The sequence below is a fragment of the Aotus nancymaae genome, unplaced genomic scaffold, assembly GCF_030222135.1.
Source record: "Aotus nancymaae isolate 86718 unplaced genomic scaffold, 86718_ANA_hifiasm-v0.15.2.pri h1tg000018l, whole genome shotgun sequence".
Lineage (NCBI taxonomy): Eukaryota > Metazoa > Chordata > Mammalia > Primates > Aotidae > Aotus > Aotus nancymaae.
This window is the reverse complement of record NW_026988430.1, coordinates 20,555,324-20,582,664: the sequence shown is the minus strand read 5'-3', so window position 1 is coordinate 20,582,664 and position 27,341 is coordinate 20,555,324. Positions and strand designations below refer to the sequence as shown.

Below are 27,341 nucleotides of genomic sequence, written 5' to 3'. Positions count from 1 at the left end.
ATAACTGAAAGGGCAGTGAATGATGTTTATCAGTATCAATTTACATGATTAATCAGACCCTAATGAGTTTTAGATCATCATAATTGCTTAGTAAATTTCCTGTCATCTAATTAAAAAAAAATATGTTTATCACCAGATCCTAGAACCCTATCAATATTGTCTCTGCTGTGTAAATAGTTCTGAGTAGTGCAATATTGCTTATAGGGTTTTGGTGTTTGGGAAGAACAATGGGCAGGCTGCAGAAACTAAGTAGCTGAAACAAGCAAAAGTCATCTTTATTTAGGGAGCAAACAAGGAACTAGATTTCATTATACACATTAAAATCTGAGGCTTAAATGTAAATTTTTAATTTATTAGAAGAAGGTAACATTTTTCTTTTTGATAAATGGGTTTATTTGTAGTATAAAGAAATAATGGAATTTTAATATTGAAAGGGATTTTAGATTCCAACTCTCATTTGATAGGAGAGACCCAAAGAAATGAGGGACTTAACCTAGAGCCACATAGCTGGTTAGTGATACCAGGACTAGAATTTCTACCATGTATCCCAATTCTCTTATTTTTCTGTACCATACTACCAGGTTGTGTTCAGAGGGAATTTTTAGTTGACTAACTTTATAACTTTAGTGATATTAATTTAAAACTTAAAAAAAACCTCCTTTAATTTTAGGTGAAGAATTTACATTTTTGGATGGGCATGGTGCCTCACACCTGTAGTTCCACCACTTTGAGAGGGTAAGGCAGGAGGGTCATTTGAGCTCAGGAGTTCAAGTCCAGCCTGGGCAACGTAGCAAGACCTAGTCTCTACAAGAAAATACAAAAATTAGCTGGGTGTGGTAGCATACGTCTGTAGTCCCAGCTACTCAGGAGGCTAAAGCAGGAGAATCTCTTGAGTCTAGGAGGTTGAGGCTCTATTGAGCTGTGATCATGCCACTGCACTCGCCTGGGCAACAAAGCAAGACCCTGTCTCAAAAAGAAAAAAACAAAAAAAGAATTCCACATTTTTTCCATCCACATGAGTGACTCTTACTGGCTTAAATATCGTCTATAACTTTGTCTAACTACGTAAGAAAACAGTAATGGAAATAGAACTAGAGGCAAGTTATTTTGCTATTTCCCCATTTATAAAATGAAGGGTTCAGAGCAGAGACATTTAAGGTTATTTTCCTTTTTTTTTTTTTGAGACAGAGTCTCTGTCTGTTGCCAGGCTGGAGTGCAATGGCTTGATCTTGGCTCACTATAACCTCTCCCTTCTGGGTTCAAGCAATTTTCTTCCTTCAGCCTCCCAAGTAGCTGGGACTACAGGCCCGTGCCATCATGCCCAGCTAATTTTTGTATTATCAGTAGAGGCAGGGTTTCACCATGTTGGCCAGGATGGTCTTGATCTCTTGACTTTACAGGCGCGAGCCACCATGCCTGGCCTTAAGATTATTTTTCTATCTTTCATCATTTCTTTGGCATCCTTTTTGCTCCCTGCTTATTCCCTAGCCCACTGACTTCACTAACAAGCCAGTACTGGCCAGGCATGGTGGCTCACGGCTGTAATCCCAGCACTTTGGGAGGCCGAGGGGGGTGGATCACCTAAGGTCAGGAGTTTGAAACCATCCTGCCCAACATGGCGAAACCCCACCTCTGCTAAAAATACAAAAATGAGCTGGGCGTGGTGGTGGTCGCCTGTAGTCCCAACTACTAGGGAGGCTGAGGCAGAATTGCTTGAACTCGGAAAGCAGAGGTTGCAGTGAGCCAAGATCCAGTCACTGCACTCCAGCCTGGGTGACAAGTGAAACTCCGTATCAAAAAAAAAAGAAGAAGAAAAGCCAGTACTACCCTTGTGTATTATTATAAGATGTTCTTGTACAATTTTCCACAGAGGATAACATTCTACCTACAAGCTGTTTTTCTTTTCTTCCTTCCTCCCTTCGTTTTTGAGATGGGGTCTGACTATATTGCGCAGGCTGTAGTGCAGTGGCGATTCACAGGAGAGATTATTAACACACTGTAGCCTTGAACTCCAGTGCTCCAGCAATCCTCCTGCTTCAGCTTTTTAAGTAACTGGGACTACAGGTACACATCAAACCTAGCACAAGCTGTTTTTCTTGTCTTTTTAAAAAATATTTTTTCAGGCTGGGCATGGTAGAAAATATTTTTTCAGCCACCATGCCCAGCTAATTTATATAATTTAATTTGTAATGATGGCTGTTTTTAATAATTGTCTTGCAAAAAATCTTGACAGTTTAGGCTGGGGCTGGTGGCCCACGCCTGTAATCCCAGAACTTTGGGAGGCCAAGGATGGCAGATCACTTGAGGTCACGAGTTTGAGACCAGCCTGGGCAACACGGTGAACCCCATCTTTGCTAAAATATAAAAATTAGCTTGGTGTAGTGGTGGACGCCTGTAATTTCAGCTACTCGGGAGGCTGAGGCAGGAGAATTGCTTGAACCCAGGAGGTGGAGGTTGCAGCGAGCCGAGATCGAGCCACTGCATCTACAGCCTGGATGATAGAGGACAGAGTGAGACTCCCTCTTAAAAAAAAAAGTTGACAGTTTAGTTGACTTCATCATACCATCGATTAGAAGGGTACTCTTTGGTATCATCTTAAAATATAGGTTATTTAAAAGTAGAAACCATTTCTTTTTGGTACCATTTGATGATTAACACATTTTTGGCCCCCAGGTATTACAGGAAACCATAGCTAAAAACCACTCTCTTGAAAAGAGGCCAGGCCAGTGACTCACACCTGTAATCCCAGCACTCTGGGAGGCCAAGGCAGGCGGATCACACAAAGTCAAGAGTTCGAGACCAGCCTGGCCAACATGGTGAAAGCCTGTCTCTACTAAAAATGCAAAAATTAAGCTGGGCATGGTGGCATGTACCTATAGTTCTAGCTACTTGGGAGGCTGAGGTGGGAGTGGGAGGATCGCTCGAGCCTGGGAGGTAGAGGCTGCAGTGAGCCGAGATGCTGCCATTGCACTCCAGCCTGTGTGACAGAGCAAGACCCTATCTCAAAAAAGAAAAGAAAAAAGAAAATGAAATAAAATATATAATGTATATATAATTATATAGTCTACATTTTAGAGTTTTATGTCCCCCAAACTCATCATGTTTTGTGATATACACATTAGATTATTATAAAGATCTTTCAAACCTTGGAGCTCTCACTTGCCAAATTTAGGACAATTTATGCCTGTAGTCCCAGCTCTCAGGAGGCTGAGACAGGAGAATTGCTTAAATGCAGGAGGCAGATGTTGCAGTGAGTTGAGATGCCACCACTGCACTTCAGCCTGGGTAACAGAGCAAGACTCTGTCTCAGAAAAAAAAAAAAAAAAAAAGAAGTTACTGTTCAAGGAACTACATGAGGTTATGCTAAACTTCAAACAGAACTGAAATATCAAGTTTTTAAATATGTAAAAAAACTGTTTCATAAACATGTTAAGGGCTCCTAAAATAAAGATTCTGTCTGAGGAATTTCTGGAGCCACAAATTCCATAATTTATAGTGAATTAAATGAATAAAACAAGCTTGAAAGACTCTTATTTAAAGTTGTGCTTAAGAATGTTATGTAACTCATTGAATAAAGCTATGGAATTGTGGTCTGTTAAGTAATTAAGAGAAACAAGAAATCAGGTCTTGAGTGCTTACAGCCTTTGTTAACTTTGATTTGCTCTGGCTCCTGGCCTTTCCTCATTCTCTCCATCCACATGTTTGATGGGTTAGTGTACTTCTCTTATTTATAGGAGAAGATAATCCCTAAGTATATCCTAATATGATAAATTATGCCACTAAGAATATCTTAGTACACACACAGACACACACACATTAGTATTTTTAAGGAAGTATAATTATTGATTAATTTAATCATGACATCTAATCTAACAAATACATAGGACAAATGAAAAGCCTCCACTTTTTGGAAATCATTTTAAACACACTTTGTAATTATGTACTCAACATTAATTTTTCAGGCTTAGAGCAACTCCCTGATGTTAGAGATGGAAATCAGATATTGACCTGGAAAGTATATTTAAAAACAAAAACTTTCTATTTCTTCTATCTGTACCTGACCCCCCTCCCCCAAGTGTTGGCTATAAAGATAGAATTTTGGTCATTGCAGAGTTTTCCATTCCAATTTAGGTCAATGATGAGAAAAATTATTAGTAATGGGAACTAGTTTATTTCTGAAATTCTGTTCAATGATGATAGCTTCTGACCTTAGAAGCATTTTAACTTTTGACAGCCATTATGTCTTACTCTACATTTGAAAGGTCCTAATAATATCTTTTATATACTAAAAATAACTGTACATCATTTCTTCTTAGACTTGAGAACTGCTTTTAACAGTGTTTGCCCTTCCAGTAAGGCTTCAGAATTTTGAGAATCAATCTTTAGTTCAGTGATAAAGTTCATAATAAGAACAGCAGCCTCCCTGCAAACAGTCTCCTGTGTTTTGGGCTAGGAATAGGAATAGGAGACCATGCCTGTGGAAATCATGTTTTCCTTTCTGTAGTAAACTCTAAGAACCATGGTTATATCCTTGATGAACTCAAGGCAATATATGCTTTAAGACCCTGTAAAAGATGCAAAATTTCAAGAAGTTAAGAATAATTCATTGATTATACCACTTGCAGAAAGAAACCACTTTTATGCTGGACATGGTGGTTCACACCTGTAATCCCAGCACTTTGGGAGGCTGAGGCGGGAGGATTGCTTGAGCCTAGCCTGGGCAACATAATGAGATCCTATCTCTACAAAAAATAAAAAATTAGCTGGGTGTCATGGCATGTGCCTGTAGTTCCAGGTGCACTGGGAAAGAGGTGGGAAGATCCCATGAGCCCAGGAGTTTGACACTGGAGTGAGCTGTGATGATGCCACAACACTTCAGCCTGGGCTATAGAGCAATATCCTGTCTCATAAAAAAGAAAAACTTCTTTTTACCATGTCATATGTCCATCTCAACTTTCTTTTTTTTTTTTTTTTTGAGATGGCGTTTTGCTCTTGTTACCCAGGCTGGAGTGCAATGGCGCGATCTCAGCTCACCGCAACCTCCGTCTCCTGGGTTCAAGCAATTCTCCTGCCTCAGCCTCCCTAGTAGCTGGGACTACAGGCGTGCGCCACCATGTCCAGCTAATTTTTGTATTTTTAGTAGAGACGGGGTTTCACCATGTTGACCAGGATGGTCTCGATCTCTTGACCTCGTGATCCACCCGTCTCGGCCTCCCAAAGTGCTGGGATTATAGGCGTGAGCCACCGCGCCCGGCCCCATCTCGACTTTCTATATGTACACATACATTTCTTTTACAAAAAGAGGCCATGCTCAAGGCTGTTTTTGTATTTAACGAGTCATAAATACAGTGTCATGTCCAATCTGTCTACACATTATCTTAAAAAACACTGGCCTTTTAAAAGGTTAAATAACTGCTTATTACAAATAGTACAGAAATACATAGAATGAAATATGAAAGCCTTCCCTTAAGTGTTATTTTGTATACCATCATTTTCAGTAATGGCATGGTATTCCAAATATTGGTATTTATTTATTTATTTATGAGATAGAGTTTCGCTTTGTTACCCAGGCAGGAGTGCAGTGGCTGATCTTGGCTCATTGCAACACAGGCAGGAGTGCAGTGGCCGATCCTGGCTCATTGCAACTTATGCCTCCTTGGTTCAACCAATTCTAGTGCCTCAGCTACCCAAATAGCTGGGACCACAGTCACATGCCACTGTGCGCACCCTCCCAAGTAGCTGGGATTACAGGCCCATGTCACCATGCCTGGCTAATTTTTGTACTTTTAGTAGAAGTGGTTTCGCTGTGTTGGCCAGTCTGGTCTTGAACTCCTGAACTCAGGTGATCTGCCTACCTCAGCTTCACACAGTTCTGGGATTACAGGCGTGAGCCACTGGGCCAGTCCAATACTGATATTTTTTAATGTAACTTCTCGCTTTAATTCAGACATCCTATATCCATAATGGCCTCAGGGTAGCAGTTTGCCCCTTTTTTCTTCCTTGGAGGTTTACTACAGATCAAGTTCCCATGCTGGCACCCAGATTCACTAAATTGGGGTTATTCAAACTGTTACTCCTATACCATATGTAGCTTTTCTTGTGAAGTTTGTAACTCTTTAAGCCCTCTTAATTTTGGTGGCAGCTCTCTTAATTTTGGTGGTGCATAGCTGTAACTCTTAGATCAGTGGGATTGCTAATAAAGGTAACAATGTGACTATTCCTGAAATAGATTTGTTCTGTGTTTTAACTTGAAACTGTATTTTCTGCCAAATGTAGAAAAACAGTGCCTAACTGATGAGAGTATCAATGACCCTAGGGAATTCTTGAAGTTATTATTAGTTTTTTGTATTACTATCTGACAGTGGCTACTCAGTATCTTGACTTTGGCTCAAAATATAAGAGAGAGGCATAGAGAAATGACTTTAAAATGTTAACTAATTTTTAATTTTTGTGTTTTTTTTGAGACAGAGTCTCACTCTGTCACCCAGCCTGGAATGTAGTGGCGCAGTCTTGGTTCACTGCAACCTCCCCATCCGGGGTTCAAGCATTTCTCCTGCTTGAACCCAAGTAGCTGGGACTACAGGCATGTGTCATCATGCTGGGCTAATTTTTTTGTATTTTTGGTAGAGATGGGGTTTCATCACATTGACCAGGCTGGTTTCGAACTTCTGACCTCAGGTGATCCGCCCACCTCAGCCTCCCAAAGTGCTGGGATTACAGGCATGAGCCACCACGCCCAGCCTTAGTTTTTAAATTTTTAATAGAGCATAGTTATTATGGATAATGAATATTTTATATACTTTTTATTTCCACATTTTCAAATGAGTATGTATCACTTATTATTGAAATACCAGCAAATGTAAAGAGAAAAAAAGAATAAAGTATTATGTTTACTATTAGTCTTTTGGTTTACACAATTATGATTTGTGCTAATCTTTAGTTCCAGAAAGCTGAGTCTGATCTGGATTACATTCAATACAGGCTGGAATATGAAATCAAGACTAATCATCCTGATTCAGCTGGCGAGGTAATCTCCAAAATAAATAAAGCAGCCTTAACTGAATACTTTAGAATTTTCTGACAGCATTCCTAATATAACAGATCATAAGAATTATATTATTAAATACTAAGTTTATAGAATCTTAAAATCTTGTCATTACATTGGAAGTTTGGTTATGGCATACTAGAGAGAGAGTGCCAATAGTACGTGAAATTTGTGGCTATTTTTTCCCCAACCTTTAAAAAATAATCATTGAGTTCAAAGGCACAAACCACTGTGGAAGCCTCTGAAATTCCAAGAGAGAATATAGCTACCTCTAGGGCAACTGTTCTGCAATAAGTTTGAGGGAGAAGTCCTGGCAGTCAGTGTATTCTCTGAGGAAGATAATGATATACTATTAAATTTTTTATTTATATTTTATGAACGGTGATTTCTACATAAAACTATGTATTTAATTATTCTAAGTTTAGTTGATTAGAAACATTAACTCTGCTTTATCCCATAAAATCATTAAGTGTAAGTATACATACATGTCCATGGGGATGAAAGCAAACAATCTCCAAGCATTGTCTGTTAATGTTAATTTAAATCACTAAAAAAATGATGTTTTTTTCGCCAAAGCTCAGGTGTCAGTCTTAATTAATATTTTTCTTTTCTTTTTTTGAGATGGATCACTCTGTCACCCAGGTTAGAGTGCAGTGGTGCAATCTCAGTTCACCGCAACCTCCACTTCTTGGGTTCAAGCAATTCTCCTGCCTCAGTCTCATGAGTAGCTGGGATTGCAGATGTGCACCATGATGCCCAGATAATTTTTTTTTTTTTTTGAGACGGAGTCTTGCTCTTTCACCAGGCTGGAGTGCAGTGGCACGATCGGCTCACTGCAACCTCTGCCTCCTGGGTTCAAGCGATTCTCCTGCCTCAGCCTCCTGAGTAGCTGGGCCTACAGGCATGCAACACCACGCCCAGCTAATTTTTGCATTTTTAGTAGAGACGGGGTTTCCCCATGTTGGCCAGGATGGTCTCGATCTCTTTTTTTTTTTTTTTTTTTTTGAGATGGAGTTTCACTCTTGTTACCCAGGCTGGAGTGTAATGGCTCGATCTCGGCTCACCGCAACCTCCGCCTCCTGGGTTCAGGCAATTCTCCTGCCTCAGCCTCCTGAGTAGCTGGGATTACAGGCACGCGCCACCATGCCCAGCTAATTTTTTGTATTTTTAGTAGAGACGGGGTTTCACCATGTTGACCAGGATGGTCTCGATCTCTTGACCTCGTGATCCACCCCCCTCGGCCTCCCAAAGTGCTGGGATTACAGGCTTGAGCCACTGCGCCTGGCCTGGTCTCGATCTCTTGATTTTGTGATCTGCCCGCCTCAGCCTCCGAAATTGCTGGGATTACAGGTGTTCACCACCACGCCCAGCCTTTTTAAAAATTATTTATTTTTAGTAGAGACAGGGTTTCACCATGTTGTCTAGGCTGGTCTCAAACTCCTGACCTCAAGTGATCTGTCGCCTCGGTCTCCCAAAGTATTGGGATTATAGGCATGAGACACCAGTAGTTATCTTTGATAGCACTTGCCAGCCAACAAGAAATACTGCATTTTACAGCTAAAAAAAAAAAATCTATACAATTAAAAATTTTTTTGGATTGGGTAGAAGTACAAGTTAACCTAACATTTTATAAAAAATTGGGAAAATTTCATGAATGTTCAGTTTTTACTGTTTATTTCATAGAATGCTAGAATTCTACTCCCTATTCTTTTCTCTCTCTCTTTTTTTTTTTTTTTTTTTTTGAGACGGAGTCTGATTCTGTTACCCAGGCTGGAGTGCAGTGATGTGATCTCAGCTCACTGCAACCTCTCCCTCCTGGGTTCAAGTGATTCTCCTGCCTCAGCCTTCCAAGTAGCTGGGATTACGGGTGCATGCCACCACGCCTGGCTAATTTTTGTATTTTTTAGTAGAGATGGGGTTTCACCTTCTTGGTCAGGCTGGTCTCTAACTCCTGACCTCAAGTGAGCCACACGCCTCAGCTTCCTATAGGCATGAGCCACCTTGCCCAGCCCCTTCCTTCCTTTTCTTCCTTTCTTTCCTCCCTTCCTTTCTGTTTCCTTCATTCCTTCCCTTTCCTCCCCCTGCCTCCCTTCCTTCCTTCCTTCCTTCCTTTCAACTTAAAGACTGATGTGATATTGTTTCTTGGCCTTTTGGCTAAGATCAAGTGTAGTATCTGTTCTTTTCAGTTTAAAGACTGGTGTGAGTCAGTTTTTTTTTTTTTTTTTTTTGAGACAGAGTCTTGCTCTGTCACCAGGCTGGAGTGCAGCAGCACTATCTCCGCTCACTGCAACCTCTGCCTCCCAGGTTCAAGTGATTCTCTTGCCTCAGCCTCCTGAGGAGCTGGGACCACAGGCACGCGCCACCAGGCCCAGCTAATTTTTGTATTTTTTTTTTTTTAGTAGAGACAGGGTTTCACCATGTTGGCCAGGATGGTCTTGATCTCTTGACTTCGTGATCTGCCTGCCTCAGCCTCCCAAAGTGCTGGGATTACAGGTGTGAGCCACCACGCCCAGCCTTTTTTTTTTTTTTTTTTTTTTTAAGACAGGGTCTCACTCTGTCACCCAGGCTCAAGTGCAGTGACAAGATCTCAGTTCACTTCAGCCTTGACTTCCTGGGCTCAAGCAATCCTCCCACTCCAGTCCTCCAAGTGCCTGGAACTATAAGCACACACCACCAGACCCAGCATTTTTTGTATTTTTAGTAGAGACAGGGTTTTACCATGTTGCCTAGGCTGGTCTTGAACTCCTGGACTCAAGCAATCTACTTTTCTTGGCCTCCCAAAGTGCTGGGATTACAGGTGTGAGCCACCACGCCTGGGTTAGTCAGTATCTTTCAAGTACTATTTTGAAAGACATTGAAGTGTGGTACTCCCACTTTTCCTCTTCTTTCCATCTTTCATCTTTGTTTCACCTGTGAGTTTTTATTTTCCCTACAACTTTTTAAAAAAACAGCTTTATTGAGCTATAATTTATATACCAATAAATTCACCCCTTTAAAGTATACAATTAAGTGGCTTTTAGTATTCACAATTTTGTAGCCATTGCCACAATAACATTTTCATCACTTCAGAAAGAAACCTCATACCCATAAATAGTTACTCCTTATCACCTTTCCCCGCTGTCCCACCCGCTCCCAAAGATGAATCTACTTTCTGTCTCCATAGGCTGGTTGTCTGAACACTTCAAATAAATAGAATCATATAATATGTGACCTTTCATTTCTAGCTTCTTTCACTTAGGATGTTTCTTAACTTTTTTTTTTTTTGGAAATGGAGTCTCCCTCTGTCGCCCAGGCTGGAGTGCAGTGACACAATCTTGGCTCACTGCAACCTCTGCCTCCTGGGTTCAAGCGATTCTCCTGCCTTAGCCTCCCGAGTAGCTGGGGTTACAGGCATCCATCACTACACCCAGCTGGTTTTTTGTATTTTAATAGAGACAGGGTTTCACCATGTTGCCCAGGCTAGTCTCGAACTCCTGATCTCAGGTGATCCAGCCACCTCAGCCTGCCAAAGTGCTGGGATTATAGGCATGAACCACTGTGCCTGGCCTCTTTCCTTCTTTTCCTTTTTTTTTTTTTTTTTTTAAGGCAGAGTCTCACTCTGTCACCCAAGCTGGAATGCAGTGGCATGATCTTGGCTCACTACAACCTCTGCCTCCCAGGTTCAAGTAATTCTCCTGCCTCCACCACTCAAGTAGCTGGAACTATAGGCATGCGCCACCATGCCTGGCTAATTTTTGTGTATTTTAGTAGAAACAGGGTTTCACCATATTGGACAGGCTGATCTCGAACTCCTGACCTTGTAATCCGCCTGCCTCAGGCCTCCTCCCAAAGTGCTAGAATTACAAACCTATACTCCATTTTCTTATCCAGTCATCAGTTGATGGTTATTTGTGTTGTTTTCATCTTTTGGTTGCTATGAATAATGCTGCTATGTACATACATTTACAAGTTTTTTTGTGGACACATGTTTTCCTTTCTCTTGGGTATATACCTTGGAGTAGAATTGCTGGCCATATGGTAACTCATGTTTAATATTTTGAGGAACTGCCAAACTGTTTTCTATTTTTTTCTAGTTTTAATTTTTTTTGTCACAGTCAGAATCAATGCCAAACTGTTTTCTAAGGCATCTAAAGTATTGTACATTCTCAGTTTAAAAAAAAGAAATTGGGGCTGGGCGCGGTGGCTCACGCCTGTAATCCCAGCACTTCGGGAGGCCGAGGCGGGTGGATCACGAGGTCAAGAGATCGAGACCATCCTGGTCAACATGGTGAAACCCCGTCTCTACTAAAAATACAAAAAATTAGCTGGGCACGGTGGCGCGTGCCTGTAATCCCAGCTACTCAGGAGGCTGAGGCAGGAGAATTGCCTGAACCCAGGAGGCGGAGGTTGCGGTGAGCCGAGATCACGCCATTGCACTCCAGCCTGGGTAACAAGAGCAAAACTCCGTCTCAAAAAAAAAAAAAAAAAAAAAAAAAAAATTGTGGGCCAGGCCTGGTGGCTCACGGCTGTAATCCTAGCACTTTGGGGAGCTGAGGCAGGTGGATCATCTGAGGTCAGGAGTTTAAGACCAGCATGGCCAACGTGTGGAGACCCCATCTCTGCTAAAAATACAAAAATTAGCTGGGCATGGTGGCATGTGCCTATAATCCTAGCTACTCTGGGATTATAGGAGGCTGAGACAGGAGAATTGCTTGAACACAGGAGGCGAAGGTTGCAGTGAGGCAAGATCACACCATTGCACTCCAGCCTGAATGACAGAGCAAGACTCTGTCTCAACAAAAGAGCTGGGTGCTTGGTAGCATGATAGCTCATGCCTGTAATCCCAGCACTTTGGGAGGCTGAGGCGGGTGGATCACCTGAAGTCGGGAGTTCAAGACCAGCCTGACCAACATGGAGAAACCCGGCCTCTACTAAAAATACAAAATTAACTGGGTGTGATGGTGGACACCTGTAATCCCAGCTACTCAGGAGGCTGAGGCAGGAAAATCGCTTGAACCCGGGAGGCGGAGGTTTCGGTTAGCCGAGATTGCGAGATTGCGCCTGGGCAACAAAGAGCGAAATTCAGTCTCAAAAAAAAATAAAGTATATTATAAGTAGTTTCAAGTTGTCTTATTCTTTAAGAACAAGTCCAAATAGTGCCTTTTATCTTCTTCTGAATAGCATTTAGAATTATATTTTAGAAATATTGTATAATTAATTATTGTGGACTATGTATCAAATGTTACATATCTAAGGTAACCTTATTTTCTGTTTAATATTGCTGATTTTTTTGGTGGGTTATTTCTGTACCTAGGCTATAAATTCCTTGAGAATAGGATCTAGGTCTTATACTTTTCTCTCTTCTCCACCTCCCTTCTGATGTCACGTGGCTGCATAATTAACTACTCAACAATGTTCAATTAAATGGATGGTAGAATGTATTGTATGTACATTATTTTAATTCCTAAAAAGAAGCTTAATCTTTCATTTCCATAATTTAATACATGCTAACTTTTTTCCTGACATAGAAAAATCCAGTTACACTCTTAAAGGAATTATCAGCGATAAAGTCTCGATATCAAACTTTATATGCACGCTTTAAACCAGTTGCTGTTGAGCAGAAAGAGACTAAGAGCCGCATTTGTGCAACTGTGAATAAGACTATGAATGTGATACAAAACCTACAAAAGCAAACAGACCTGGAGGTAATGCTTTCAATTGACAGGTTAGATTTGTATACTTTTAGCTCTGAGTGTTGTTTTGAAAAATAAACCTGCTGTAACTTAAATTTTGAAACTCAGCAGTCAGTTTGAACTATTAAAAGATTTTCTTGATACCCTGAAGTATAATAGCTCTTATTTCCATTTATTTTAAAATAAGCATTTGGACTTGACATGGTTAATAAAGAAGTGTGCCGTCTTGGATTATGTAACCATGGCAGAAAACTTGGTAATACTTATTAAATCTAGCAGCTTAGCTGGTTCCTGTAAGTGGTAGTGAGACTGAGAAGTCTGGAAAATGGTTGCTTAGAATCTGTATTAAGGAGCTGTGTCTGTGCATGGCAGAAAATAGTGCTATCTGCCATAAAAGCATGGGAAGGACTAGCAGCTGCATATGTAGAATTTATTTGCCAACTCTGCACTAAATTTCTCCTTATGATACTTTGAATTATGGGCTTGTAGCTAGAGTAAATCAGAAAGGTAATTACCCAGGTCAGTTTGATCAAGAATTCTTTATATTGCAAATGGAGGGGAAAAAACAGAATAATATCTGGTTAGAACTATAAAACGATACCTTAGATGTATCTGTTATGTCACAAGGAGATGAGTGGTAGAGGAAGGAAGGACAATTAAACGGAATAGAGGTAACATAGAGACAGAATTTAAAACAGTAAGGGTGGTGTCACATGCTAGTAAATTAAATGCAAAAAAAATGTATATGATAAGCTTTTATAAATAGTCTCAAATCACATATTCTTTATTATATGTACCTCCACCTCCCGGGTTCAAGCAATTCTCTGGTCTCAGCTTCCTGAGTAGCTGGGACTATAGGCACGTGACACTATGCACAGCTAATGTTTTTTTGTATTCTTTGTAGAGATGGGGTTTCACTATGTTGGTCTAGAATGCTTGATCTCAAGTGATCCACCTGTCTTGGCCTCTCAAAGTGCTGGGATTACAGGCATGAGCCACCGTGCCTGGCTGACACTGAGGTTTAAATATGCTCAATTATAAAAGTGATCTCATCAAAAGAAAAAAGGAACTAAACTTACACCCAAACAAAAAATAGCAAAACAAACCCCCAAAACAAATATAACAATAAATAGAAGATTAAAAAGGCATTAAAAGTAGAATATGTAGTGTTCTGTGATCTTCCAAAATGTGTGATAAAGAAGAAAAATTTCTACAAACTTTAGACTGGTTAACTTGACCTTAATTTCTGGAAAAAGTCTTTGAGAATTTATTAAACAGATGGTCTGAATGCTTTTGTAGCGATAACAAGGAGCTACATGGATTCATTGAGAACAAACAAGTCTTACAGCTGGGTGTGGTGGTGTGCAACTGTAGTCGCAGCTACTTGGGAGGCTGAGGTGGGATGATTGCTTGAGCCCAGGAGTTAGAGGCTGCAGCGAGCTATGACCACACCACTGTACTCCAGCCCAGGTGACAGAATGAGACCCTGTCTCTAAAACAAAAAGAAAATGAAAAAACCAAGTCTTGTCAGAATAACATTTCCTTTTTTTGAGATAGAAGAAGGAAATCCTATAACTGTTTGGGTTGTAGTAAGACATGATTGTTTTTCATTTTGTCCTTGTGAATATGTTGGGCAAATGTTGGTTTGATCAGTGGAACCAACTGCAATCAGAATTATATAGGTTTTGTGGCTCTTCTAGAGCTTGGCTGTCCTATTTACATAAACTAATGTGGCTATATAAATTTAAATTTAAGCTGGGTACAGTGGCTCATGCCTGTATTTTGGGAGGCCGAGGTGGGTGGATCACCTGAGGTCAGTAGTTCGAGACCACTATGGCCAACATGGTGAAACCCCCATCTCTACTAAAAAAATACAAAGAATTAGCTGGTTGTGGTGGTGGGCACCTGTAGGCCCAGCTGCTCGGGAGGCTGAGGGAGGAGAATCTCTTGAACCCAGGAGGCGGAGGTTGTAGTGAGCCAAGATCACACCATTGCACTCCAGCTAGGCACCAGAGCGAAACTCTGTCTCAAAAAAAAAAAAAAAAAAAAAGAAAGAAAAAAAGGAAATTTAAATTTCAGGTAGTTAAATAAAAGTGAACATTAAGTTTTTCACCTACTCATTGGACAGTGCCGATATAGAATATTTCCAGCATCATGGAAAGTTTTATTGGACAGGGCTGCCCTAGAGATTCTGATTCTGTAGGTCTGGAGTGTTCTAGATTTGGCAGTCTCTCTAGAGATGACCTATATAGTTGGCAGATGTGTAACTACTTGATTCTTCAGGTTGTACCTCCTATTAATTCCTCATATAACACTTTGTTTCAGCCAGCCTGTTTGTTGGTGTTCTGTGAAAGTCTCTTACAACTTCCCTTCAGCCTCCCTTCTTTTGTTGCTATCTGCTTTTGGTGGATGCTGTTGGCTGTTTTTCTTTCTTAGCATCTGTTCTTTCCTGCCTACTAGAGTATAAACATGGAATACATGATGATGTTTTGGTCAACAATGGATCGCATATATGACAGTAGTCCCAGATTATAATACTGTTTTTGTTTTGTTTTGTTTTGTTTTGTTTTGGAGATGGAGTTTCGCTCTTGTTACCCAGGCTGGAGTGCAATGGCACGATCTCGGCTCACTGCAACCTCCGCCTCCTGGGTTCAGGCAATTCTCCTGCCTCAGCCTCCTGAGTAGCTGGGATTACAGGCATGCGCCACCATGCCCAGCTAATTTTTTGTATTTTTAGTAGAGACGGGGTTTCACCATGTTGACCAGGATGGTCTCGATCTCTTGACCTCGTGATCCACCCGCCTCGGCCTCCTAAAGTGCTGGGATTACAGGCGTGAGCCACCGCGCCCAGCCAATACTGTATTTTTTACTATATTCTATGTTCAGATGTTTAGATGTAAAAATACTATTGTGTGTTTTTTGTTTTTTTTTTTTTTAGTAGAGACGGGGTTCCACCATGTTGGTCAGGATGGGCGTGGTGGCATGTGCCTGTAGTCCCAGCTACTTGGAAGGCTGAGGCAGGAGAATTTCTTGAACCCAGGAGGTGGAGATTTCAGTGAGCCAAGATCGCGCCACTGCACTCCAGCCTGGCGCCTGGCGACAGAGTGAGACTCTGTCTCAAAAAAAAAAAAAAAAAAAACTATTGTGTTACCATTGCCTACAGTATTTAGTACAGTAACATGCTGTTGAGATTTGTAGTCCAGGAGCAGTAGTCTAAACCATATAGCCTAGGTATATATATATATATATATATATATATACCATCTCTGATTGTGTAAGTACCCTCTGTGATGTTCACAGGATGAAATTGCCTAACAATGCATTTCTCAGAGCATATTCCTGTCATTAAGTGACACATGACTATACTGACTTTCTTGAGATATGTGTCATGCCTGAGATGAAGCTGGCCCCATCCTCAGCTCCTGGAGTGCATCTGATTGGCATGGGGAATAGACTTTCTGTTTTAACTAACAGTGGTTCAGGAATGGGTTAGTAATCCAAATTACATGTGAGGAAGGAAAGTCTGGAAGTAGGTAACTAGGAAGACTCCTCACTGCTGAGAGAACACTGAGAAGAGAAAGTTTTTTTTCTTCTTCTGGATATTGTGTAGAGTTGTGCGACCTAGCACTGTTAAAGCCATTTGCTGTCAGCTTGAGGGTAAAGGCATCCAGGATATTAGAGCTGTGAGATGCAAAAAACTGAGTCCTTAACATTGTTAAGCTGCTGAATAAGCTGCTCCTGAAGTCTTTCCTTTTTCTGAAGTTATTGTGCAATGATATATTTTTTTCTTTTTTTTTTGAGACAGAGTTTCGCTCGTTGACCAGGCTGCAGTGCAATGGCACGATCTTGGCTCACTACAACCCCTGCCACCCGGGTTCAAGTGATTCTCCTGCCTCAGCTTCCCGAGTAGCTGGGATTATAGGCATGTGCTACCACGCCTGGCTAATTTTGCATTTTTAGTAGAAACAGGGTTTCTCCATGTTGGTCAGGCTGGACCTCAGGTGATCCGCCTGACTTGACCTCCCAAAGTGCTGGGATTACAGGTGTGAGCCACCGCACCCAGACTTCTTTTTCTTTTCTTTTCTTTTTTTTTTGAGACAGAGTTTTGCTCTTGTCACCCAGGCTGGAGGATAATAGTGTAATCTCGGCTCACTGCAACCTACACTCCCAGGTTCAAGCAGTTCTCCTGCCTCAGCCTCCCGAGTAGGATTACAGGCACCTGCCACCATGCCCAGCTAATTTTTTGTATTTAGTAGAGATGAAGTTTCACCATGTTGGTCAGGCTGGTCAAACTCCTGACCTCAGGTGATCCACCTGCCTTGGCCTCCCAAAGTGCTGAGATTACAGGTGTGGGCCACTGCACCCAGCCTCTTTCTTAATTTTTTGAGATGGAGTCTTGCTCTGTCGTCCATGCTAGAGTGCAGTGGCGCAATCTCAGCTCACTGCAGCCTCCACCTCCTCGGTTCAAGCAATTCTCCTGCCTCAGCCTCCCAAGTAGCTGGGATTACAGGCACCCACTACCATGCTCAGCTAATTTTTGTATTTTTAGTACAAATGGGGTTTTACCATCTTGGCCAGAGTGGTCTTGAACTCCTGACCTCAGGTGATACGCCTGCCTTGGCCTCCCAAGGTGTTAGGATTACAGGTGTGAGCCACTGTGCCCGGCCTCTTTTTTCTTTCTTTCTTTTTTTTGATATGGAGTCTCACTCTGTCACCAGGCTTGAGTGTAGTGGTGTGATCACGGCTCACTGCAGCCTCCGCCTCCGAGGTTCAAGCGATTTTCCTCCTCAGCCTCCCTAATAGCTGGGATGACAGGCATCCAACACCACGCCCAGCTAATTTTGCATTTTTACGGGTTTCACCTTGTTGGCCAGGATGGTCTCCATCTCTTGACCTCGTGATCCACCTGTCTTGGCCTCCCAAAGTGCTGGGATTACAGGTGTGAGCCACCGCACCCAGCCAACCGTACTTTTAGAATATGGCATCCAAACATGACTTATTTGGTTCTGCTATAATCCTTAAATTGTTTCATTTCTTGGTCTTGTTTCTTCAACTTAATTGCAAGTTCTTTAGAAGCTCAAATATCATAGGATCCGTATATAAATAGCCAAATATCTGTTTTTTTTCTCTTGTCTTTCTAAATCTGTGATTACATACAAAGTATAAGCTTATGGAAACATTTATTAGTGTGACAATGCAGAAGTTAAGTAAACTGATTTAACAGCCTTTGAAGATTTTCGAAATAAAGATTTTATTGTTTATTTTCTAGCTGTCACCATTGACTGATGAAGAGAAAACTGTGGCAGACCAATTAAAATCTCACATGCCAGATTTGTGAAGAAATGGACTTGGAAAGGAAACTCTAACAGAGAAGAGCTCAATTCCAGATAAATTTAAGAAGATGTCTTGTTAACACTTGATGTCTAGAGGTTGGGGGCTGGTGAAGGAGGCTTGGCTTCAATGACTGAATAATGATGCTTTTCATGAGACTGACTAAAAGAAGAAGGGCAGATAATATATGACTAAAGTTCAGCCAAAAGGATCAAATGAGAATAAAAGGATTTAAATATATGTGCACATGAGCGTGCACACACACACACACACATATACACACTTAGTCTTGTAATTTCAGGCAAGAAAGTCTGAACACTATTTTGCATCTGTTTTATTTGTCTAAGTCATGATAATATAGATGTTCTAGTCTATTGTAAAAGAATGTTTATGTACATTTCAGTCACTCTATATGTGAATTCCATGCTTCGGAAATTAAAGTATAGGCAAAAATATTTGTATTATACATTATATCTAATTTCATTTTGTAAATGTTGATTGCATATGTGGTAACATTATTGTTGAGACTGCTTTTATGTGACCTGTAGTCTCCCACAAAACCTAAAGTAATAAGCTGGCTTTTCTGTGATAGCCACTTTTGTGTATTTTTTTTCCCTATTTCCCTTGCCTGCTAATGTTGAGCAGCATAAACTTGCTTTTTCATGTTGCTTTAGACTGTCCCTGCTGTATTTCAATAATACCTTTGTTTTCTTTCATTCTTTATTACTGTAATTGTTCATTCTACATGAAAGCTAAGAGACTGAAATTAGAAGAGCACTTATCTGCTACTTGCCAGTTTTGGGTGTGTTATGTGTATGTGTCAATTTCCCTGTTTATTTAAAAATAACTATTGGCAATGAGGAAACTGTTCAAAGTAGAGGCAGATCTTGATACAAAGATGTTAATCACAGGTTTGTTCATAATGGCAATATACATGCACATTTGGCTAGTACTAGGTAAATAGGAAAATAAATCATGTTGTATGTATACAATAAGAGGTCAAGTTGCCAATAAATTATTACTGTTAATGTTCTGGGAGATGCTGAAACTATGCTAAGTGGGGAAGAGGGGAAGAGGGGAAGCAGATATTGCAGTTTTGTAGTGAAGATTGGGCTTTGGAGTCATACCTGAGATGTAAGTAGCAGGTTTTAAATTCTAGGTATGACTCTGTGCAGATCACTTAACTTCTGAGTGTCAGGATGTTTGGAAGGACAAGATAATAAAGTGTTTTAATACAGGGTTCAGTATTTAGTAAGCCTTCAATAAATGATATTACATACATATAATAAGAACTAAGCATTGAAAAGACTAGGAAAAATGCATCAGATGTTCTGCAGGTTACAGAATTATACTTTTACATAATTTAAAAATTTCAGTTATGAGCATGTTTGTCCATTAACAAACAATAGCTGAAAGACAGAGTTGTGAGAACAGCTTCAGTTAAAATTGTCCTTTCCAGTTTGAATATTTCAAGAACAGAAAGCCTCCCTTTTTTTAATTACAGAGAAATAAGTTACACCCTAGTATCATATTAATTTTCTTCAGTGTTCAGGCAGTTAGTATTTAGAAAGCTCTTGTAATGAGATGGCTTTGGGATGTGATGATGATTGTTGGGATTGAAAAAATGGTATCATGAAGAGGTCATAATACTTATTACAATAGTATTAAAAGTGGTTTTGCTTTTAGTTAGGGAGAAAAATTAGATTGTACTATTTTTCTTCTGTGATTTCCTTCAGTTATCTTCCAAATGTTATTCTCTATGCACAGCCCCCTTAACATTGTTTTCTGTGCACTTCTCAATACATTTTCATGTTTCTCAAGCCTCTTTGTGAATGACTCGTAAATTTAACTTCTTCCATTAGCTCTAGATCCATATTTCCAATAAAATCCCCTACCCGAATATTGAAATTGAACATTTCCAGAATACTTACTGATTTTATTTTATTTCTTTCTTTCTTTTTCTTATTTCTTTTCCAGATGAATCCTGAGGATGATTTTATTGTTAATAGCCTGGATATTCTGTTGTCTGGAATTAAAACCTGTGTAACTAATTTGCATCCCTTTATCTTCTTAGTCAATAAAACCTACAGTTCTGTCTCTGAAATGATCATAGTATACAACCTCCACACTATCTTCATGCCTCCTTAAATCTTTTGTTTCTTTTCTTTTTTTTTTTTTTTGTCTTTTTGTTGTTTGTTTGTTTGTTTTTTCCTTTTTGTGGAGAACGGGGTCTCGCTATATTGCCCATGCAGGTCTCAAACTCCTGGGCTCAAGCTATCCTCCCACCTCTGCCTCCCTAAGAGCTGGGATTATAGGCATGAGCCACAGCGCCTGGCCAGATCTTTTGTTTCTTATCTGGATTATACTTGTTTTCTCCTATGTGACTATGGTGTTTTTATGTCTTCAGTTATAGATAATACATGTTTAAGAATTTAAAAAACACAGACATGTCAATTCTCAAGGTAATCAAGCAATTTCTTCAGGCATTTCTATATGTATATAAATTAAACAATTTTTTTTCAACAAAAGTAGTTGACAGTGTACCTTATACTGGCACTGTACTTAGATTTTTTTTTTTTCATTTCATTGTTTTATTTGAGACAGGTTCTCGCTCTGTCACCCAGGCTAGAGTGCAGTGGTGCTATCATGGCTCACTGCAGCCTCCAGGGCTCAAGCAATCCTCTGGCCTTAGTCTCCCAAGTAGCTGCTAGGACCACAGGTACATGCTACCAACCCTAGCTAATTTTTGTATATTTTGTAGAGACTGGGTTTCATCGTGTTGTCCAGGTCAGCCTCCAACTCCTGGAATCAAGAGATCTGCCAGCCTCAGCTTCCCATAGTGCTGGGATACATGAATCACTGTGCCCGCTCTTCAATTCGAATATATTTTTATGTCACACATCTACCCTCATTTTTAACAGATGTAATCCATTATAGGGATATACCTTACTTTTTTTTTATTTTTTTGAGACAGGATCTGACTCTGTTGCCGAGGCTGGAGTGCATGCAATGGCACGATCTTGGCTACCACAACCTCCATCTCCCGAGTTCAAGCAATTCTCCTGCCTCAGCCTCCAGGTAGCTGGGATTACAGGCATACACCACCACCCCTGGCTAATTTTTTTGTATTTTTAGTAGAGATGGGGTTTTTCCATGTTAGTCAGACTGGTCTTGAACTCTCAACCTCAGATGATCCGCCTGTCTCGGCCTCCCAAAGTGGTGGGATTACAGGTGTGAGCCACTGCACCCAGCTGATATATCATCATTTTTATCAGTTCCTTATTGATAGACACCTAAGCTCTATAACAGCAAGTTATACAAATAATATAACAAGTAAGTTGTATAATGGCAAGTTGTTTAAGGATATCATATCAAGTTAGAAGATTTTTCTTGTGGGGAGGGCAGCAAGGTTAGCTTTTAAGGGATTCTGATGGAGCAGACGATTGGCTCCCAAACCCCAGGGCTTGGCAAACAATGTGAGTTTAACATTTTGCCAACGAAATTATTTATTTTGCTCAGGTTATCCTTTTTGCTTGCAACCAACGGCCTTTAATCAGTTGTACAGGTTTCTAATTGTTCACTATTTTGAACTAGCGCAATAAGTCCTTCAACATTTTTGGGTTCTTCTGCAAACATACAATAATCTATTTTACTGTTTATCATATAGGTATTGCAATTTGTCTTGTCTTCTATACTGCTCCTTGAGAGCAGGGCCCACTTCTCATTACTCTGAATCCCAAGTACAGCACTGCATTCTATAACTAATTCTTTTAAGTAAAATTCTCATAACAAAATTAACCATCAACCATTTTAAAACGTACAACTGGCGGGCGCCGTGGCACACGCCTGTAATCCTAGCACTTTGAGAGGCTGAGGTGGGCGGTTCGCAAGGTCAAGAGATCAAGACCATCCTGGCCAACATGGTGAACAACTGTCTCTACTAAAAATGCAAAAGTTAGCTAGGTGTGGTGGTGCGCACTTGTAGTCCCAGCTCGGGAGGCTGAGGCAGGAGAATCGCTTGAACCCAGGAGGTGGGGGTTGCAGTGAGCCGAGATCGCGCCACTGAACTCCACCTGGTGACAGAGCGAGACTCCATCTCAAAATAAGTGAATAAAATGCACAACTGAGGGCATTTTAGTAAAAATAGCGTTATGCAACCATCACCTCCATGTACTTAAAAGACCACAAAAAATTCTTACTGAAAGCATTTTTCAGTCTCACAGTAATCTATCTTTTTTTTTGAGACGAAGTTTTGCTCTTGTTGCCCAGGCTGGAGTGCAATGGCGCCACACTGGCTCACCGCAACCTCCACCTCCCGAGTTCAAGGAATTATCCTGCCTCAGCCTCCAGAGTAGCTGGGATTACAGGCGTGCGCCACCACGCCCGGGTAATTTTGTATTTTACTTCTCCATGTTGGTCAGGTTGGTCTCCAACTCCCGACCTCAGGCGATCTGCTCGCCTCAGCCTCTCAAAGTGCTGGGATTACAGGCGTGAGCCACAGTGCCCGGCCCTCAGATTAATCTCTCTAAATTATTTATTTATTTATTTATTTATTTGAGACGGAGTTTCGCTCTTGTTACCCAGGCTGGAGTGCAATGGCGCGATCTCGGCTCACCGCAACCTCCGCCTCCTGGGTTCAGGCAATTCTCCTGCCTCAGCCTCCTGAGTAGCTGGGATTACAGGCACGCGCCACCATGCCCAGCTAATTTTTTGTATTTTTAATAGAGACGGGGTTTCACCATGTTGACCAGGATGGTCTCGATCTCTTGACCTCGTGATCCACCCGCCTCGGCCTCCCAAAGTGCTGGGATTACAGGCGTGAGCCACCGCGCCCGGCCCAATCTCTCTAAATTTTAATCTTGTTCATGACTCAAGTAGTTAAGAAGAAAATTGTTGCTGCCCACCACCTATAAGCCTAAATGCCTGATATTCAAGAACTTATTTCTAAATTATTGGTGATTCTCTACATGAGCACTCTAGGTCGGTTAAGTATAATTATTTGTTTGCAATAAATACAGGAAAAATTAAATTCAAATTATAAATTTGATGTGCCCTCTTTGACTCAGGCACCTTTTCAATTCTTGCAAACTTTACACATTTCTTCTGGCAGGAAATTGTAGAAAACAGATGCTATTTATGGGAAAATGAATATCGGTGATACCCTTTGCCCTTTCAGTAGTCTCACGGCGACAACTAAGGCGGCAAGAATAAAGGGTGGGATGTGGGAATGAGGCCTTCACAGTGTGTGGTCCCGTCCTCTCACCACTGAAATGAGAAATGACACCTCTCCAGGCTTCACAGTCTGGAGCTTTCAAATTTCATTTGCCTTGGTAGGTGGAACGCAAATCCTACAAACCTTAGACTCTTTATTCGAGAGAGAACCACTAACTACGAACCCTCTGCACCAGGGTTTCTCAAAAGTCTGGGTCACAGACCACTTGCTGCCGAATCATAACAGTGGTGGGTGAAAATGCTTACGGCCCGGGCTCCACCCTAGACTCTCAGAGTCGGAATACCTAGCTCGGTCTTTGGCGCGCAATTCAGAGAGGCGTGGGGCCCCGCCCTCCGCCGAGGTGGGCGTGGCATAGCGGAGTTCCGCGCTCAGGCCGCCGGCGCCGGCGCCGGCTGGGACCAGAGGCACGCATCGCGGCGCCAGCTAACCGCCAAGTCTCGTGTGCGTCCCGCAACGCGGGAACTACGCGAACCCTCCCCGCTCTTCCCAGCGTCCTCGGCGCATGCGCTTTGCGCTTTCCCTCGCCGGCGCACCCCCAGCTGCCCTGGTTACCGTTGGTGTTTGCTAATTCTCTGCGGCGCCTTCCTCGCCCAACTCCAGCGGCAGTTCCATACGCGCGCGACCGCGTCACGTGGGCCGAGGTTCCCTCACGGCTGCTGGCCGGCGGCTCAGCCAGGAGGAAGGAGCTGCGTCCGTCGCTCGCCCTACCTCTGCGCCCCGGGGCGGGCGCGCGGGTAAAAATGGCGAAATGGGGGTAGTCGACGCCGGACCTGAAGCGATGGGGCGCGCAGGTGGGGCGGTTGTCGGAGCCCCCTGACGTGGGCGCCGTGCTTTTCTCGGTGACTTGATTTGGCGACCTCGGGCCGGCGCCTAAGAGGTCAGACTACGGAGTCCGCGGGTCGCCGGCGGCCCCGCAGAGAGCCGGAGGCAATGGATGAACAGAGCGTGGAGGTGAGGGGTTGTGAGGGTGGTGGTTAGTCCCCACCCCCACCCAATTAGCGGTTTGTATTCGGGGAGCGGTACCCGTGTCCTCCCTCTAGTAGGGCACCCCTACCCCGCCCCTGCGGCTGTGGAGAGGGCTGGCCCAGTACCAAGGACGCCGTGCTCATTCTGCAGCCCTCTAGGTGTCCTGTGCTCACTGTTCCGCAGTCAGGTGGTGCATATTCTGGCGTTTTCAAGGATGTCTCGGCACAGGTACTTATCCCCACCGGGTATTTGCAAACTACAGCCTGTTTAGAGCAAAACTGCAGATTCATCAGATGGACGTACCTTGCCACTCATCACCAGTCCTTGCGAGTTCTTGATCTGCTCTAAATCTCTTTCCAAATGGATAATCTTTCCGTCTCAGTGGCACATTTTGCATGCTTCTGCCCTTCGTAGATTGAATCAGCACATAATACTTTCTCGTGTGTAGTTTCCAGAACAAACTCTTCTTTTTATAACTGATTCTTGTAAACTGTGAGTTAAAATAGTTGGGATATGTAAGTAAAGGGTAGGAATATATTTTAAAAGATTGTTTATTGGACATAATTATATAGTCGTCAAATTTTGAACCTTTCAGATACTGAAATAGGAAATACTTGCTTTTTAGTAAGAGGTAACTGTGTTATGGATATTCCACTTGAAACTAATCATTCGATAGTCTTATCCACCCGGTTGCAGATTACAGAGTCTACATCTCCCAGGTGCTTTCTGGCCCTGCAGAGTCAAGATTAGATTCATTAGCCAGGTGTGGTGGCTCACGCCGGTAATCCCACCACTTTGGGAGGCTGAGGCGGGCGGATCACGAGGTCGAGAGATCGAGACCATCCTGGCCAACAATGGTGAAACCCCATCTACTAAAAATACAAAAATTAGCTGGATGTGGTGGCATGCGCCTGTAGTTCCAGCTACTCGGGAGGCTGAGGCAGGAGAATCGCTTCAACCGGGAGGTGGAGGTTGCAGTGAGCTCAGATCGCGCCGCGGTACTCCAGCCTGTCGACCCTCCGTCTCAAAAAAAAAAAAAAAAAAAAAATTAGGTTCATGAGTAATTTTCTCCTTAATTCCTCATGTAAAGTATTATAAAGGTTTTGTAAACTTATCTTGGTTTTAGGAGTTAACAGTAACAATACATTTAATTATATCTTTTTTCTCTTTAAAAACTTTTCAATTACTTCCTAAATTGATTAAACAGGCTTGCAAAGATAATACTGTTTCTTCTATTTACATATTTTTGTTTTTGTTCCCAAGATCTCATTGAACTACCATCAATTGGGTCAGTATCTCAGGTTCAAATAAGTAACTAGTTGGTTGTAACATCAGGGCAGAAATTCAGATTTCTGGATTCTGAATTCATTTTTCTCTGGGTCACATTACACTGCCATTAGGATAAGTGTCTTTTTTTGTTGTTGTTGTGTTTTTTGTTTGTTTGTTTGTTTGTTTTTAACACACTTGCTCAGAGGATGTCTTTTTAAACTTCTTTTTCCTCTAAATTATAAAATCAGTTTATACCTTTTGGAGAAATTGCAGATAAAAGTTCATGTTGGACACAGGGAGGAGAACATCACACACTGGGGTCTGTTGGGTGGGGGACTAGGGGAGGGATGGCGGGGGAGGTTAGGGAGGGATAGCATTGGGAGAAATGCCTGATGTAGGTGATTTGTGGCGGGGATGGAGGCAGCAAATCACCATGGCATGTGTGTACCTAAGCAACAGTCCTGCAAGTTCTGCACATGTACCCCAGAACTTAAAGTATAATTTAAAAAAAAAAAAGTTCGTGTTGTGTATTTAGTCATAGAGTCTGCCCTTTTTTCCCCCTTTTTTTTTTTTTTTTTGAGACAGTCTTGCTCTGTCACCCAGGCTGGAGTGCAGTGGCACGATTTCAGTTCACTGCAACCTCTGCCTCCTGGGTTCACGTGATTCTCCTGCCTCAGCCTTCCGAGTAGCTCAAATTAGTTAATTTTTGTGTTTTTAGTAGAGACAGGGTTTCACCATGTTGGCCAGGCTGTTCTCAAACTCCCGACCTCAAGTGGTCCACCCACTTCAGCCTCCCAAAGTGCTGGGATTACAGGTTTGAGCCACCACACCTGGCCCTTTTTTCTTGCTGTTATACATTATATGCATTTTTTCGTGTCATTAAATGAAGAACTATTTCTAGTGACTAATCTACGTGTAATTTACTTAATATTTGGGCTGTATCTAGATTCTTGCCATTATAATTACTGCTTCATTAAAAGTTGTTGTGCATAAGTCTGTGTTTGCATTTCATATATTTTCCTTAGAATAGAATCATCACGAAGCTTAAAAAAACGAGAGTATATTTTCCAGATATTTTGAGATACTCTGGACCTTGACTGATCAAATTCTGATATGTAATATAATTAAAATTGAGATATTATCAACCCAAAATAAATGTAAATGCCAAGTGAATTGTTTTTAGCTTGCCTTTTACACTTGATTCAGTAGCCTAATGTGGTGGACCTTGCATCTTTTACTGTTTTCAGAGCATTGCTGAGGTTTTCCGATGTTTCATTTGTATGGAGAAATTGCGGGATGCTCGCCTGTGTCCTCATTGCTCCAAGCTGTGTTGTTTCAGCTGTATTAGGGTAAGTTGTGTTTCTTTTTACATGTAGTTAGTATATATTGTAAGGATTAACCATTTCCTTTATCTTTTTATTTTACATTTTTTGCCTTTAAGTGCTTGCTTGCATTGCGCCTGGGATTGAGGAACGCTAAGATAAATGACAAATTGCCTGCCTTGAAGGAGCTTAAATCTAATAGGGAATGGAGTTTAGAATGTTTATATTGAAGAATATGTAGTATCATAAAGAGGCACTAAAAAAGTGCTGTGGGACTCAGAAGAGGACTAGTTTTATGTGTTTGGTGAGTAAGATGGAGAAAAAGTGGATAATCCTATAGTTACAAGACACCGTAGAGATGAATATAATCTAGTGGCTTTAAAACTTGAATGTTGGCTGGGCGAGGTGACTCACACCTGTAATCCCAGCACTTTGGGAGGCCGAGGTGGGTGGATCATGAGGTCAGAAGTTTGAGACCAGCCTGACCAACATGGTGAAACCCT

General features: G+C 41.6%; 2 protein-coding genes and 1 pseudogene across 11 annotated transcripts in view; all 3 read left to right on the top strand.

Moving 5' to 3' along the window:
* Nucleotides 1–18,639, top strand: part of SKA2 (spindle and kinetochore associated complex subunit 2) — a 34,348-nt gene extending 15,709 nt beyond the window's left edge. The window contains exons 2-4 of one of the 2 annotated variants that reach the window (XM_012445508.3): nucleotides 6,941–7,027; nucleotides 12,553–12,749; nucleotides 17,987–18,639. In XM_012445508.3, coding sequence (XP_012300931.1) covers nucleotides 6,941–7,027; nucleotides 12,553–12,749; nucleotides 17,987–17,999 — 297 coding nt within the window. In that variant the 3' untranslated portion in view covers nucleotides 18,000–18,639. The remainder of the gene's footprint in view (nucleotides 1–6,940; nucleotides 7,028–12,552; nucleotides 12,750–17,986) is intronic. The other variant, XM_012445507.3, reaches the window with a different exon arrangement.
* Nucleotides 9,180–9,340, top strand: LOC135275784 (U2 spliceosomal RNA; annotated as a pseudogene).
* A 5,158-nt stretch (nucleotides 18,640–23,797) lies between the features above and the next one.
* Nucleotides 23,798–27,341, top strand: part of TRIM37 (tripartite motif containing 37) — a 110,147-nt gene continuing 106,603 nt past the window's right edge. For 4 of the 9 annotated variants that reach the window (XM_012445451.3, XM_012445450.3, XM_012445446.3 and 1 more), the window contains exons 1-2: nucleotides 23,798–24,232; nucleotides 26,764–26,865. In XM_012445451.3, the coding sequence (XP_012300874.2) occupies nucleotides 24,212–24,232; nucleotides 26,764–26,865 (123 nt within the window). In that variant the 5' untranslated portion in view covers nucleotides 23,798–24,211. The remainder of the gene's footprint in view (nucleotides 24,233–26,763; nucleotides 26,866–27,341) is intronic. The other 5 variants (XM_012445449.3, XM_012445445.3, XM_012445443.3 and 2 more) reach the window with 3 other exon arrangements.